The 15772-nt window shown below is 42.1% G+C and overlaps 1 protein-coding gene and 1 long non-coding RNA gene across 6 annotated transcripts in view; one reads left to right on the forward strand and one right to left on the reverse strand.

Moving 5' to 3' along the window:
• LOC140907066 (uncharacterized) overlaps positions 1 to 10352 on the forward strand; it is a 30951-nt gene extending 20599 nt beyond the window's left edge. For all 4 annotated transcript variants that reach the window (XR_012157351.2, XR_012157354.2, XR_012157352.1 and 1 more), the window contains 3 exons: positions 3462 to 3606; positions 7350 to 7448; positions 9923 to 10352. This is a non-coding gene — a long non-coding RNA (uncharacterized LOC140907066). The remainder of the gene's footprint in view (positions 1 to 3461; positions 3607 to 7349; positions 7449 to 9922) is intronic.
• LOC140907063 (serpin B10) overlaps positions 1 to 15772 on the reverse strand; it is a 32807-nt gene that overhangs the window by 2135 nt on the left and 14900 nt on the right. Inside the window, exons 1-7 of one of the 2 annotated variants that reach the window (XM_073332200.1) lie at positions 11390 to 11699; positions 10654 to 10831; positions 7458 to 7574; positions 4041 to 4175; positions 3519 to 3636; positions 2411 to 2553; positions 423 to 590 (exon numbers count right to left, since the gene is read on the reverse strand). In XM_073332200.1, the coding sequence (XP_073188301.1) occupies positions 423 to 590; positions 2411 to 2553; positions 3519 to 3636; positions 4041 to 4175; positions 7458 to 7574; positions 10654 to 10821 (849 nt within the window). In that variant the 5' untranslated portion in view covers positions 10822 to 10831; positions 11390 to 11699. Of the gene's footprint in view, positions 1 to 422; positions 591 to 2410; positions 2554 to 3518; positions 3637 to 4040; positions 4176 to 7457; positions 7575 to 10653; positions 10832 to 11389; positions 11700 to 15772 lie in introns of those variants that run through there. The other variant, XM_073332199.1, reaches the window with a different exon arrangement.

The following is a 15772-nucleotide window of genomic DNA, read 5'->3' on the forward strand; positions in this document are numbered from 1 at the left end:
CTGCCGGCTCTGGTGTCCTTACAGATTAGTGCTGGGAAACCTTCAAAAGATGTAGATATTTGTTTAGTATGAAGTGTTCCCATCGATCCTGGCTTTTTGTCAAGGATTCCTGTAGTCTCTGGTTTTGCTTAGGCTGGAAGAACTGCCTTTCTTGCAGGATTTTGGGGCTTCTGCTTCTCGGACTGGATGACAGTAAGAAGTGCAAAAAAGTGTTGGGTCTATGAAAATCTTGTCATAGGTCAATAAAGGCTCAGGTTCTCTGAGTGTTAGACAAGGTTTGGTCTGTCCTCATTTTTTCCTGAGCCAGATCTTTTCACCTGTTCCTAATACAAGAATGTAGCATCACCTACTCTCAGACAGCAGCCATATAGACATCTAGGATATAAAAACAATTGAATTCCACGTATGATTCATTTCTTTACCATTTCAAGGCCAGTGGTGTCATCGTTGATGCTATCTGGTAGCAGTATGAGCATGCTGAGGTCATCATTGACATATGGGAGCTCAACAATGTGGGTGTGCACTGTTTGTATGTAGGTCCAATTAAATTTCCCTCTCTGGATCATCATCTGCACTGGCTTAGTTGTATTCTGCAACAAGGCAAAGGAGAACAAATGTCACTTTTAAAGGATCAGGTGAAAACAATATAGTTAAGTATTAACATTAATTTTTCCTGTGTTACTTATAATGAGTTAGGTTACTAAAAAGTGATACTTCACAGAACCAAATTATTTGTCACTATTTATGCTGATATTTCAACCTCTCAGTTTTGATACTGAGATTATGTCTGCACAGCAGTTTAAACCCAGGTTTGAGTCGGGGCTAAAGGCAACCCCCACTTGTGTCCACACTGTAAATGTGCTAATCCAAGGCTCAGACCTAGGGTCCCACGATCCTGCAGGGCTGGAGGGCCCCAGACAGTGTTTAACTGGGACCGAGCCCTGTTGGTTTCCTGTGTGCACACGGCCCTCACTTGACTCGGAACCCAGAAGTCCTCCAAATGTATCCCAGAGTTCCTAGTGCAAAGAAGCAGGCAGAGAAAGCAGTGGCTGGAAGTGCCATTACTGCCTGGCTGAGCCTGTTCCCACTTTCTTGCCCAGAGCAGGGAGCAAAGCTGACAAGCAGGAGCTGGCTCCCAGTCACTGGGATGTTGGGGGTCATCCCTCCTTGGCTGTGCTGAGCCAAGAGCTCTGTTGCTCCCCCTCCCTGCAGGGCAGTGCTTGATCCCAATCTGCTCTCTGTCCTTTGCTCCGAAGTCCCCCCGCCCTCCCTGGAGCTGCGTCTGCAGGGGTGCAGCAAGCACTGTGAGGGTGGTGAGTGGGAGCTAGCCCCAAAACTTTCTCACAGACCCCTGGGGATCCTCGATCCCTGCCTCCCGGGGTGCAGCGGGTGCAGGGATAAGGAATCCCCACAGGGTGCTGGAGCACACTGCACCCCGGCCATGGGGGTGCACTTCACCACTCCACAGCTGGCAGCAGCCAGTCTTGGGGGGGGGGGGAGGGGAGGGGAGGGGAGAAGGGGATTTCTCTTCAGGTACCTTCATTTTATGTCAAACTTCAAAAAATACAGACAAGAATAAATAAAAACGCAACCAAAGAAAAACACCTTCACTGAGCTTCTCATTTTAAAAAGTAAGAATTGAAAAGTTTCATTTCAATAGTTTGACAGCCCTGGAGACCTATGTCCTTATTCTCCTCAGTACAGGTGCACTTGGGCATTTTCCTGCCAATGTAACTCGGCCTAGAGCTGGAGAGCACAATTCTGAGATTAGAAGATAGTTCAGTAAAAGCCTTCTCAGACTGCAGTCATTCTACTGAGACAGCCACCAAAGGAGCTCATTATGCAGTTTATGTATCCTGTGTGCCTGTGGGCACCTGAGTCCCATCAGTAGCACCCTCACAGTTAGGAAGCAGGGTGGGCAATAGGCTACAGTGTCAACATTGGAGGGTGGGGGGCACTAGGCACTTTGGAATATGTTTACTTTGACTCTGGTCTCTGCACTGCAGTGTGGATGCCAGAGCCCTAGGTTCAAGCACTGATCAGAAACTTCTTAACCTAGGGTTAAAATGCAATGTAGACACTCAAGCCCAGGGTTCCCGGACACAGGTGAGCTGACTTAAGTCCCACTAACTCTAGGTGGACATTGCTGTGTAGACAGCCTGAGAACAGACCTGAACCCTAAGTTTCACTTCTGTGTATTGTCAGTTCCTCTGTTGGTTGCACTGAGTGCGCTGTTTGAATTGCAGATACTGCAGGGGAATGCTTATGATTTAAATTAAAACAACTCTGACACCCTGAGGATTTAGAGACTGGCAGGCTTGTGAAAATGGAGGGATTGAGGTCTCTCTCTAGCTTTTCTCTCTGTTCCAGCCCACTAGCATTTATGACATTTCATGGCTTAGTCACATACCTTGTTCATTCTGAAAGGTTGTTCCTTTGTAAATCCATCCTTAAATTTCTTTGCCCAGTTTCCTTTGAAGTAGAGGGCATTGACTAGGACCAGCTTGGTGAGTGAATCAACAGAGTTGACAGGCAATAGCGCTTGGATTTTACCTTTAGGAAATAGTGACACAGTCATATATTTGTGCAGCTTTTCTGCTTGGAGCAAATGTAGGAATTGAGTTTTGGAATATGTGCTATTGAGACCATACTTGTAGAGCAGCTTTCTGTCTTAAGAGACTATTGTGAAATATCCTCAAACACTGGGCTGGGCTCTGTGGTCCCCTTCAGTGACTTTGCTCTACTCAGGCTTCCTCTTGCTAGTAATAACCCTGACTAATAATCTTAATCTACGTTCCTCTCATGGACAGAGAAAGAAGACTGAAGAAAAAAGGAAGAGGTGGGGATGTGTCAAAATACAAAAAATCCAGTGTCGCCTCCAAGAGAGGAAACTAATTTTGTGTGAGGCTCATAGATAAAAGTACAGTATAAAGATATAAGAGGCTCAGAGTTTATCGCACTGGCTGCAGAACCTTAACCTGGTGCTGAAACATCTTCACCCCTTTCTATTTTTGGAGGAGAAAAGGCCTACAAACCCCTCTGAGGAATTTCAGCATAATGTACTCTGTCATACTGTTTCAGGACACTGTTTATAACAGGAAATGAACCTCTCTACATGGAATCCCATCAAAATGAAACACATTTTGCTATGTCAGTATAAGTATTTGTATCAGGCCCAGCACTGTGGTATCTTATTGCCTTCAAACACATGAAGGTTAAATTGTTATCATAATATTTGTGCAACTGGAAAGCAGTAGTCATCAGTGTTTTCTTTTGTGGTGCAAGTAGTGTTATAACTGAAAGGAGATGTCATTTTGGATTTGGTGTTATTGAACTTTCAAATGTTGTTATCTGCCTGCCTCCAACTGGGGCAGTGAGGCAGCAGCCATTTTGTGTTTCAGTTCAAATGCAGACTGTAACACAATGAATCAACATTTTCTCTCTCCCCTCAAACAATTTAGGGTGGGAAAATACATGATGTCTCTTTGTAAATGGTGAAAGAACAGTCCTGAGCTCACCTTCGGTCTGGCGTTCAACACTGGAATTGATCTCTCTTCTGACTTCTGCTGCTGCTCCCATGAAATCAACAGCTCGTGGCTCTGTGTGGTAATATTTTTTAATCGATTGTAAATATTCCTTCAAGGCAAGAGAGAGACAAGTCTTACATATTATTTGGCAATATATCTATGCCAACTACTGCCAAATAGAAAAGAGAGTTCATGTTATGACACAGTTTACTAGGAGCATAAAGCTCTGTCTTCACAGAAGCAAAATATTTTTAGTTATATATGTTATCAATCATTTACAGATGTTCTTGTTTAGATACAGTCCAATCCAGAAAAGCAGATTTAAAAAAGCCTGTAATCTTGATATGAGTATCTACAAAGAGTCAGTGGGAAATAAATCTTAAAGGATAATAAACCATTCTGCAGATGTAATTGAAATATTTGCATTTAGGTCTTGTATGGTTTGTTGTCCTAGACCAACCATAAAGATTAATTGTATCCCCATTACACAGATAGATGAACTGCTTCACTTACTTTATTGAAAGGTGATGATTTCTCTCCATATAACTGGTTGACACTTTTAAGCAGGTAATTTTTAGTGGGTTGGTTAATTTCAGAGCTAAGTGCCTGAAACCCTACATGGATGTTGCTTGAGTTCTCCAGATTGGCCTTGAAAGAAGGAAGAAATATTCTGGTTATTTATCTGCGATTTCTAGGGCAAGTGATTCAGAACTTCTAATATCATATATTGCACATAGCTCCACTGGTGACAGTTGCATGTAATATCCTGTACAGTTACTGAAGTAATTTTTTGTGAACTGTGTGTTGATATGAATGAGGGGCACTAAACCCATCAGTAAAATCTCCAGACAGTGGACACACCATAGACACTGTGTGAGCAAGAGGGAGCTCTGTAATACACTGAAATATAAAGTTATCTAGAGAGATTATTAAAAAACAAAGCATACTCACAGAGACAGTAACAGTACAGTTTCTGCACAGTGCATGGAGACTTAGCTATATGATGCCCATTAGCATTTATGAAAGTCACATAACCAAAAATTCCCATATATCACATTGAAAGTTTGCCCCAAAATGTGTAGAACTAGTGATTCCAATATTGGCGGATATTGTTAGTTTGAAAACTGTTTGCATTGCTGCACATGAAACAAGTAAAATTATGATGTCAACTTATTTAAGGGAGTTAAGCAGGGAGTCAGTAATTTGGGGCACAGTTTTGCAAGGTACTTACTACCTATGGGAGTTAAGAATAAATGAAGATAAGAATAGTCACACTGGACCAGAGCAATAATCTATCTAGCCCAGTATCCTGTCTTCTGACAGTGGCCAGTGCCAGATGCTTCAGAAGGACTGAACAGAATTTATTGAGTGATCCATCACCTTTCATTCAGTACCAGCTTCTGGTAGTCAGAGGTTTAGGGAAACCCAGAGCATGGGGTCACGTCCCTTACCATCTTGGCTAACTGCCATTGATGGACCTATCCTCTATCCTCCATGAAGTTATCTAATTCTTTTTTGAACCCAGTTATATTTTTGGCCTTCACAACATCCCCTGGCAACAAGTTCCGCAGGTTGACTGTGTGCTGTATAAAGAAGTACTTCCTTATGTTTGCTTTAAACCTGCTGCATATTAATATCATTGGGTCACTCCTGGTTCTTGGGATCTGTGAAGGGGTAAACAACATTTCCTTATTCACTTTCTCTATACCATTCATGATTTTAAGGGCCTTTATCATATCCCCCCTCAGCCACCTCTTTTCCAAGATGAACTGTCTCTGTCTTTTTAATCTCCCCTTTTATAGAAGCTGTTCCATACCCTTAAGCATTTGTGTTGCTCTTCTCTGTGGCATTTCTGGCATTATGTAATTTCCTTTCTTATTATCTATCCTATTCCTACTGGTTTCTAACATTGTTTTTTCACTGTCTCTACACACTGAGCAGATATTTTCAGAGAACTAGCCACAGTGTCACCAAGATCCCTTTCTTGAGTGATAACAGCTACTTTAGACACCATAATTTTGTACATATACCTGGGATTAGTTTTCTGATGTGCATTACTTTGCATTTCTCAACATTGAATTTCATCTGCCATTTTCTTGCCCAGTCACCCAGTTTTGTGAGATCCTTTTGTAATTCTTTGCAGTCAGCTTTGAACTTAATTATCTTGAGTAATTTTTATCATCTGCAAACTCACTGTTCCCCCCCGCCCCAGATCATTTATAAATATGTTGAACAGCACTGGTCACAGTACAGATCCTCAGGTGACCCCGCTATTTACCTCTCTCCACTGTGAAAACTGTTTATTCCTACCCTTCATTTCCTGTCTTTTTAACCAGTTACTGTTTCATGAGAGAACCTTCCTTCTTATCCCGTGGCTGCTTACTTTGCTTAAGAGCCTTTGCTGAGCGACCTTGTCAAAGGCTTTCTGAGAGTCCAAGTATACTATATCCATTGGATAACCCTTATCAACATGTTGTTGACCCCTCAAAGAATTCTAATAGATTGGTGAGGCATGATTTCCCCTTACAAAAGCTGTGTTGACTCTTGCAACATATTGTGTCTGACCATTCTGTTTTTTACTATAATTTCAACCAATTGACTTGGTACTGAAGTTAGGTTTACCAGTCTGTAATTGCCAGGATCGCCTCTGGAGTCTTTTTAAAAAATGATGTTGAGGGAAAAGTACAGGAAATACAATCCATTAAACTTACTATAGAAAATAAATTAGAGAAATAAAGATCATATCAATGTTCAAAAACTGCAATGTGGCTCAGAATTTGGGAGCATAGTACATTTATGTCCTACAAGCACATGACAATGAAGGATGTATGAAACAATTTTAAATTTCTAAACACTCAGAAAGTTCCCTCAGCCCCACCTGCAGCATTTCCATAACCTCAAAACAATGATAAGCCGTTGCAAACGGTATGAGCTATGATTGCTAACAGATAGGGAGCAGTTAGATCTAGACACTGGGCTTTATGCCAGTCTGTATGGTGAGCTCCTACTGGCAGAAAGTAAACCCCTTCTCCGCCAGTGAGGGCTTTGGTGGTGTTGTTGTTGGTGGTGTTGGCCAGGAAGAGTTTGGCTGTCAAATGCGCTGATTAATTAACACCCTTGACCATCATCTGCTGTCAGGACTTCTGTATAGCCAGCCACACTTTAAAGGTGCTGAACTGTAGGGTAGGGAGTTAGTGAAAAGACCATCTTTCCTCCACCATGGGGGAGTCCTACCAGAGATGCAGCAGTCCCTATTGGAACAGGGGGTTGTGATTTGCTCTCCCTTACACCAAAAATGATGAATCAAGCACACTATAATGACTATAAAGGACTTGTCAGGGTGCCATAGAAATATACTCTAACATGATTTTTTATGCCCATTTACACCCAGCACAATAAGTTGATCTATATCAGAACATTTCAGCACAGCAGTGTATTTCTTTAGCATTGTCATGGGGAAAATCTCTCCCTCTCAAAATCTCACATGCATGTCTCTTGTATGAGCCAATAATATCTTAATTTCACCCAGCACTGCATTTACATGTGTGAGAGCAGCCCTGGTGCTGTTGTAAGCAGGGATCATGTCTTTAAGAGTGCAGAACAAAAAGAAGAAAGGGAAAACCCACAAATTAAAAAAAGAGAAAGGCAAAGAAACACAGAGAATGGTTGCAACTCTGCAGAGTCCCTCAGATGAGGAAATACAAGTCACACCTTTTGCAATTTACATAAAAGAGAAGGGTTTCTCTCTTGTTGTATCAGGGACAATATTACAGGAGGAAACCTCTCAGAATACTGTACTCATTCATTGTGTACATTTAACAGGAGAAAGGCAAACCAAAGTGAATTCAAACATGGAAGGAAAGGCAGTCTAAAAAAGAAGGGAACATGCCTATAACCTGGACACCTTCGACATGTGTTTTGGTGAGTTACCTTTTTAACACTGATACACGGATTTGATAGAAGCTCCTCCATTTTCGAATAGGCTCGTCGTGGTTTTATGGTTGTGATGTCAACTCCAGTTCCTCCAACTTTGTTAAAGTGAAGAACCTACAATGAGAATTGCAAACAGAATAGATGTAGTGAGAGATAGATCACTGTATATGTAAGATCTTATGGTTAAAGCAGAAGACTTGTGGTCAGCAGACCTGGATCTTGGTTCTGTTCTTGCCTCTGCCCCGACTTGTTGTGTGGTCTTAGGCTAGTCACTTAGGGTATGGCTAGACAGTAGTTAAACACCTGTGGCTGGTGGGGTCAGCTGACTTAGGCTTGCAGAGCTTGGGTTGCAGGACTGTAAAATTGTGGTGTAGGCATTGGGGCTTGGGCTGGAGCCTGAGCTCTGGGAGGATCCCTGTGAGGGGGAAGGATCCCAGAGCGTGGGCTCCAGTCCGAGCTTGAACGGATCTTTTATTCCAGTTTCTGCCTGACTTAATAGTGTGTGGAATACTACCTCTGGCCCTCTGATGAGCATGCTATAAACGCACCACAGCTACCAACTTTCTAGAAACCAGAAATATAGCAGCAGCATCCAAAATGTGTAACAGCAAGCTAACATATGTGTGGGTCAGTGAAGTGCTATGCAGCATTGGGTTGGGGGGGTTAAGCCTTAGAGCCAGGAGCAGATGGTTTAAGGGGAATGAGGTAGATTTGGTGAAAGGGGTCATTGGCCTCAGGGGCAGAGGAGGGGGGAGTGTCTATGTCTGAGCTACATGGAGTCTGCGGGGAGGTCCTTGCCCCTTGTAGGAGGGAGGGTTGGGAAGGCAGGCCTCTCAGAGGTGGAGGGAGGGGGCAGAACTTTAAGCCCAGTGACAGGGCAGTGCACCTCAAAGACTGCAGCTTGGTGTACCTGTCTCTCTCTAGGATCCCAGCCACAGTCCTCTTGTAATAATTGGGCCTCCCAAATTATCCTAATTGTGAGCTCAACTGTGAAAAGTGAGTGAGAGCTTGTAAAGTGTCACAATAACCTATAACAATAGAATTTGATAGGAAAAGTTGCAAAAGGGAGACAGACTGAATTAGTCCCAACAAAAAGACCCACTCCTGCAAGTCAAGGACTGTGTTAAGATCATGCCTCGAAAACAAGAAAAGTGGGGACTTGAAATCAGTGGACCAAAAGTGGCGTGTCAGATATTAGGCTAACTGTCAAACAAAATAATGAGGGATGGGGCATAGACGACTCATGCCTGATGAGGGGGGCACACAATGTAATGGGGGGGGCACATGACCACTCCACGCATTGCCTCTGGGAAGAACTTCAAGCCCCACCTCCTTGGGCCAGGGCAGCCAATCCTGCCAGCTCCTGGGAGTCTCAGGACACAGGAACAGGGAGCATGAGTTGGAGTCCTGCCCTTCCCTCTCCCCATCATGTTTCTGGCTCACTTGGCTCCTGTCCCCGTTAGCCAGGCCCGGGCAGGAAGCGGAGTCGGGGTGGGGGGGCTGCTGCCGCCACCGCCTCCCCAGCTGGGTTTTCAGGCAGACAGTGATCCTGAGTGGAGTCAGCTGGCATGAGAAGTGGCTCCATCCCATCCCCTCAGCTCCCTGCCTGGCCTGGGCTTTGTGCGGGAGGAGCCGAGCGAGCTGGAAGTGCCCAGGGAGAGGCACAGAAAGAGAAGGACAGAGCCACCCTCCCTTGGCGGCAGGCCAAACAAAGCAAGCCCTGCATGGGAAGCTTGGCACTCGCTGAACCAGGGCAGGTGCCCCCTGCATGCCCTCTGTGTGCCCCCGCCCCCTGCTATGCTTCGCCTATGGGATGGGGTAGTCCACCCTTCACTCCCTCTTGGGGTTCTTAAAGAAAAGAGCCTTTGGGACTGGGAGGGGAAGGCAGATGGATGTGATCACTGACTGACTGAAAGGAAAGAGAAGGGGAGGGAGTGAATGTCACCATCACAGCTGCCACCCCTCTGTCTCCTGGGACCCCAGGATCTAACATGGCACCATTGCACCTTTTTCTTCCTATTCCTGAGAGATGTCCTGACCAGACTGGGCCAAGAAAGAGGGACCCAAGTGACCTCACCACCTCCACTGTCTCCAGCTGAATCCCAAACACCACCTAAGATTTAAAACTGTCTCTTTCTCACCCCTTGCCCCATTCACACTCTTTTTATGTCCTTTTCCTTCCCCACCTTATTTCTTCTCTGACCAGCCAGGACTGCATGTTTTGCAACACTGCTGTAAGCCTGAGGCCAGAAAGGCAGCTAAAAGCCAAGCCCAAAACAGCCTGATACTTGTACAATTTTTCCTGGTCTCCAAGTAGCTGACAAGATAATGTGCTGTGCCTGTGTTTCTCCAGCAGTAAGGTTTCAAGTGAGAGTCAAAGCCAGAGACAGTAGCTGCATTTTCTATCTTTGCTGTTCTTTTCTTTCCCCTTTTGTATGTTTGTGTCTTGTTTTGCCTTCTAGGAAAGAAGATTACGCTTTAACAACAACAGCAACAATGACAATTCCAGCTTATTTCAGCACACTTCTTCCCTTGTCCCCAGACGGACAGTTAGGACATGTCTCCACTGCTATGATCGCTCTCCCATCAACTCAGGCACTCCACCGGAATGAGAAGATTAATGTAAATTGACCAGAGAGTGGAGCCAGTCGACCCAGTGTGGCGTAGACACTGCCGTGAGTCGACCTAAGGTACGTCAACTCCAGCTACGTTATTCACATAGCTGGAGTTGCGTAACTTAGGTTGACTTACCCCCTGTAGTGTAGAGAAGGCCTTAATGTCATCTTTAACACCATCTAAAAGGCTGTCGGACTAGGGGAGGTTTTCTCTTCAGCTAAGGGAAAGAGAACAAGGGATGTTGTTAAAAATAAAAGCCTTTTTAAATATATTAACTATTGTTCCTTCTTTTCTGTATCTTTAATAAAAGGTTTAAAGGAGTTTTAGTGGTATGTTTGCCATGGTACCAAGCTGGCTGTGGTCTCTCTATACCAATCTCCAAACCTTGTTTTAAATTGTTTGATGTTGGACAGCGACAGAACTGTGTTAACAAATTTGACTTTTGGCCCCTATATTCCATCTAAATTAATACAGCAGTCCCTCACCCACACCAATAAGCACCAGCTGTGGTACAAAGCATGTTCTCAATAGTAGCAGCATTGCTCAAAAGCAGACATTCTCTGTAGTCCCAACTCACCTCTGCCATCTGATCTGCAGTGTTACCTTTGGCTCCGAGGTACACAGTGGCCAGGGTAGTTGAAATACTCCAAGGGGAAAACAAGATATTTGTGTTGGTTTGTGTCTTACACTCATGTTTGAAAAGATCGAGGGCAAAACCAGTGTTTGCCACATTCAGAGCTGCCATTATTTGAAACCTGGAAAGTGAGAGAAAAGAAAATACATCTTCAGCTGGCAGCTCATTGCATAATACTGGTGATTTCTGCCCAACCCTATTTCCTACTGAAGAAACTAAAGTGGATTGAAAGTTTCTCGGGTGCAGCTACCCTGAGAGCTAGGCTTTTCAGTGCAGGCAGCTAAATAGTCATTTGGACCTTAGTATGTGCCACATGTCTGTGTTAAAACACATTTCCCTCACTTTAGGTATTTCATAGAGACCCTTTTACAGTATGTTTGAAGCTTTTTCTTTTCAGAAGGCCTCTGATAGAATATATTGATTCTACTTATAGGTGTGACCCGAAGATACCTTGTGGCAATGAGTTCTGCAGGCTTATTACATATTGCGTAAAGTATTTTGTTTTGAACTGAAGGCAACTCTAGGAGTTGAAGGAACACATTTAAGCCGCTCAGGAGTCTACGGGCTGCTCACTTCAACCATCTGCTATCTGTTATTGATGCTGTATGATTGGCCATCTAAATTGCATGTAATTTTCTACTTCTTGATTACACAGTGTATAGTGAATACTCTTGCTCACCTGTGAAATAGGTAGATGCACACAGAACAGCTCCTTTTTTATAACAGAAGAAAGAAGGAGAACTAAATGAAACTGAATGGTAATAAATTTAAAGCAATAAAGGAAAAAGCTTTAAACAATGCAGAAAATTACCCATGGTATTCATTACCACAGGTACCATTGAGTTATCAAGAACTTAGTAGGATTCAAGAGAAAATTAGATGGTTAATGGCTAATGAGAACATTAAATAGTTATTTTAGCTATGATACAAATATTATAAGGGTTCATTGCATATGCCTGCAACTAACTGTGTTAGGCAGAAGCTTCCTCAATTGCAAGTTATTCCATAGTTGGCCACCGTGGGACTTCTTGCACCTTCCTCTGGTATTAGCCACGACTAGAGACAGGATGCTAAACTAAATGAACCATTGATACAATTGTTTATGGCAATTCCAATGTTCCTGTTTGTGCAAACAAAAGCCCTTTGACTTGCAAGTTTGTAAAGAGTGAATAAATCAGAAAAAAAAAACATGGTCAAATTGATCATCCATTCAGAAAACATACAAATGTTTTTGAACACTTTGCTATATTCAGTGAGCTAGACTGCGAACTACTATATGTCAAATACCATGTATTCCTTTCTTGTCTTTCAAAAAGCTCCTGAAATCCTATCCCTTCTGTGAAACATTCTAGCTGTAACAATCTGTGGTCACTCTGACTTTATTCAGTATTTTATTTTTCTGCATGGTACTTATGCATGTCATTAGATTTCCAGCTCTTCAGGGCAAGGACTCCTTTTGGGGTGTGTGTGGGGAGGAGGTAGATTACAAATATACGCACTATTATTGTTTATATTACCCTTCGCAGCCCCAGATATGGAGCAGGACCGGATTGAGCTAGGTAAAGCACAGATACTGAAGAAGACAGTCCAGACCCCAGACAGTTTCCAATCTAAGTACTATTTTGATGTAAATAATAACACTAGAATACAGTAACTTTAATATATACACAGGTCCGTACTCTATCCTGATTAACACATCACTCAGGGGAGTTGCATAAAATGTAAGTAGGCTTGGAAGGATTAGATTTTTATCAGTAAACATTGATTTCACCGTACACACAAACTGATGAAAAAAATATTTCCATCAATCATAATCAAAATTACACATACTCAAAGAAAGAAAAATGCTCCTTGGGAACATATTAGTGATTTATACTTTTGAATTAGGCTTGTTACAAATGAACTACAAAATGAATAGTAAAAATAAGTATGGTTTGTTGAGTTATTTATTAAGAATATTTAATTTGTATATTTTGATATTAACAGTTTGTGTATTTAACAGTTTAGAAAGCTTTAACATTTGAGTCTCAACATCTACTGTCATGAAACAATCGTCTGACACACACACACACACCAATTTTACTCAACGGTGACAATTTAAATCCATACAATTCTGAAAAATAGACATTTATCCAGCAAAAATTTTAAAAAAATCCAAATTCTGCCAAGTCTAAATGTAAGTCACAACAGAATTTGACCTTCTTGTTTATTTTTCTGTAAGAGATTAAAGTTAATTCTCTCTTCTAGACAGTGTCTGCTGTCTCGTTAAAATATGTTCCTTATTACTTTGCTTCCATGCAAAGCCCCTCCATGTATACTTTCTATGCATTTACTAACACCACAGCATATCCATGAGAATGAAAATGTGGAACCTATAGAAGTAATTACAATACCTTGTTTTGCTTGAGGATGAAGTCTTGCACTCAGCTTCTTTCTTGGGTTTGCTACAATTCACACACATGGTACTCTGAATATATAGTGTTTCTTTTACCCCTCCCACAGAAAGATTTCCAATGACTCAGAATGTTGCAGTTTAGTTTTGCCAAAAGGGAATATCTCTATGGAAGCACTGAACCATCCCATGAAAGCTGGATGTAAAGGGATGGTGGGAATGATCTCATGTATGGGACTGGCTGCCACATTGTTACTACAGGCATTTCATGGGAACAGGCTAGTAATAACTTGAACCAGCACTACTTGAAACAACTGTTGCTTTGTAATGTGTCGATTTTCACACAATGCAATATCTGATTGCTTTCTCCCATGAGGTCATCAGTTAATGACCTGCAAGGGAGGGAGATGGAGAAAGGCCTTGTGACCCTTTTACTGCTCCATAATGCATGCAAAATACATGGGAAGGTGTATGTCACGGGGTTCAGGGGAATATATATATTATATAATATTTATAATATAATTATATAATATTTGCTTTTTCGTATTAGGTACTCAGGTCTTGTCTACCTATTGCAAGTGTAGAACTAGAGAAATTATAACATTACAAGAGAGACAGGGGTCAGAGGGTTGCTGAACAGACAGGGATTTTTCATCTGACTCCCCCGTGATTTAAATAGAACAGTTCTCTCTGAGACACGGGACCTTGCTGGCTACTCCTATGAGCTGTGCTAAGTTACTTCATCACTTTGGACGTCCATGCAACTTTAACAACCAACAAGATGGTGACATCCTTCCCCAGGCTAATTCCACAGAAAGCGTGAGGCCATGTCACACTGCGCCACTGCAGAGCATCTTATGAAGACGCTCTATGCTGCCGGGAGAGAGCGCTCCCATCGCCATAAAAAAACCCCCACCTCCATGAGCAGCAGCAGTTCTCCCACTTCATAGCACTGTGCCCGTAAGTGCTTATATCGATGTAACTTGGGTAGCTCCGGGGGTGGAATGTTCACACCCCTGAGCGACATAATTTTGCTGACATAGGATATGTCTACACTACAGCCTATGTTAAAGCAAAGGCCACTCTTTACCAATAACTGTTATTAGCCAAAGTGGATGAATAGTATATAACTTAAAATTCTGTAGATGCAGCAATATTCACTTACCAGGCACTGAATCAATGTAGGTAATTCTGCTGTATATAGGATTTCAAGCTTTGGTCTCCAGGTTGTTTCTATTTTGACTTCCTCACAATGAGCATAGCATAGGAGGGGGCTCTGTTAGCCTCAGGTGCTGGGGTACTGGTTTGCACTTTGGAAAGTTATAATTATAACCTGTTTTTGTCTGTCATTTAAGAGACTTAATTTGGCTTGAATCATCTTGGAAAGCCTTCCCCATTCATTAGGTGAATGCCAGATGTACCGGGCCCGTTTCACCCCGTAGCGTAATCAGTGGTGTTAGAGTGAGGATGTTAGATCTTGGGAAATGGTTGTGGTGCACTGTACATGCACGTGCAGTATAAGGTTAAATTAAAGACTTCTGTGGTTATTCATTATATGGTAATTTCTAAGCAGCCCAATATTTTTAAAGCTGTCTTCTCTTAAATCCTATTCTCTTGTGACATTTAATCTAGAAGAAGTGCATATATTTTACACAAATTTACACTTAAAAGGACAATATACATTAAATCAGTGTGATGGGATGAGAGAGAGCAATAAAAAACCATCCTCAAGTTCTTCCATTTACTGAGGTTCTCCAAGGAAAACACAAAAGGGAGTAGAAAGCGTGCTGGTGATTTGGTAATTGAGGTAGTCTTTCTTTTAAACTAATGTTAACTTAAGGCACCAGCATGTTGTTAGGAGACACTGGGTTGGTGGTGCTATCTTTCTGAAGGGATGTAAATATGAGGCATTGTCCGCTGTGGTCATTCAAGCTTCCTTTGTACTCTGTGCAGGACTACTGTTGACCATTTCAGTGATCTGGCAAGTTTCCATTTGTGTAATGGCATTCTGCCTACGTCTCTTCCTCCTGCAAATAATTCAGTATTTTTCTTCACTTATTTTTCTAAACTGGTTAGTGTTTCTCTCTCTCTAATTAAAGAGATACAAGTTTCTTTCCAAAATTGAGGCAACAATGCATCTTCTATTATAAGTATTCTTCTCTTGCTCCCTTGTGAGTCTTGTTCAACTTTTTCAGATTGCTCAGGGACTGAAACTTTCCATGGCTGGTTTCTGCCAACAAGTGACTTGGTTTTTGAAAGTTTTGCCAAAATCTGTACAGTTGTTCATGACTCTTATTTGTTTACAGACACATTTATTCCAATGAGAAATCTTGCTCATGCAGAACTCTCAGATTAAAATTATTTGATTCAAATTTGATCTGTTTTGTGGCTCTCTGTTGGATCTAAAGAATAAACCATGTTAGAAGGAAATGGATGTTGAGTATCTTGAAGTATCAAAAGTTTCTTCATGCTGGTGAAGCATAGTATCTTTGTTCAGTCAAAATCTTCAAAACTGGCAATGTTTATATTCTGGGGACTATTCTGTTCAGTTTTTCTGCTTATTCAAAAGCACAATCTAAATTTACTTAAACACTTTTTGGGAGGGTGCAATTCATATATAAATTTACTACTTTGCTAACTATACACACCTTTAGATCTTGTATTCACAAA

This window comes from Lepidochelys kempii, chromosome 2 (assembly GCF_965140285.1).
Source record: "Lepidochelys kempii isolate rLepKem1 chromosome 2, rLepKem1.hap1, whole genome shotgun sequence".
Classification (NCBI taxonomy): Eukaryota; Metazoa; Chordata; order Testudines; family Cheloniidae; genus Lepidochelys; species Lepidochelys kempii.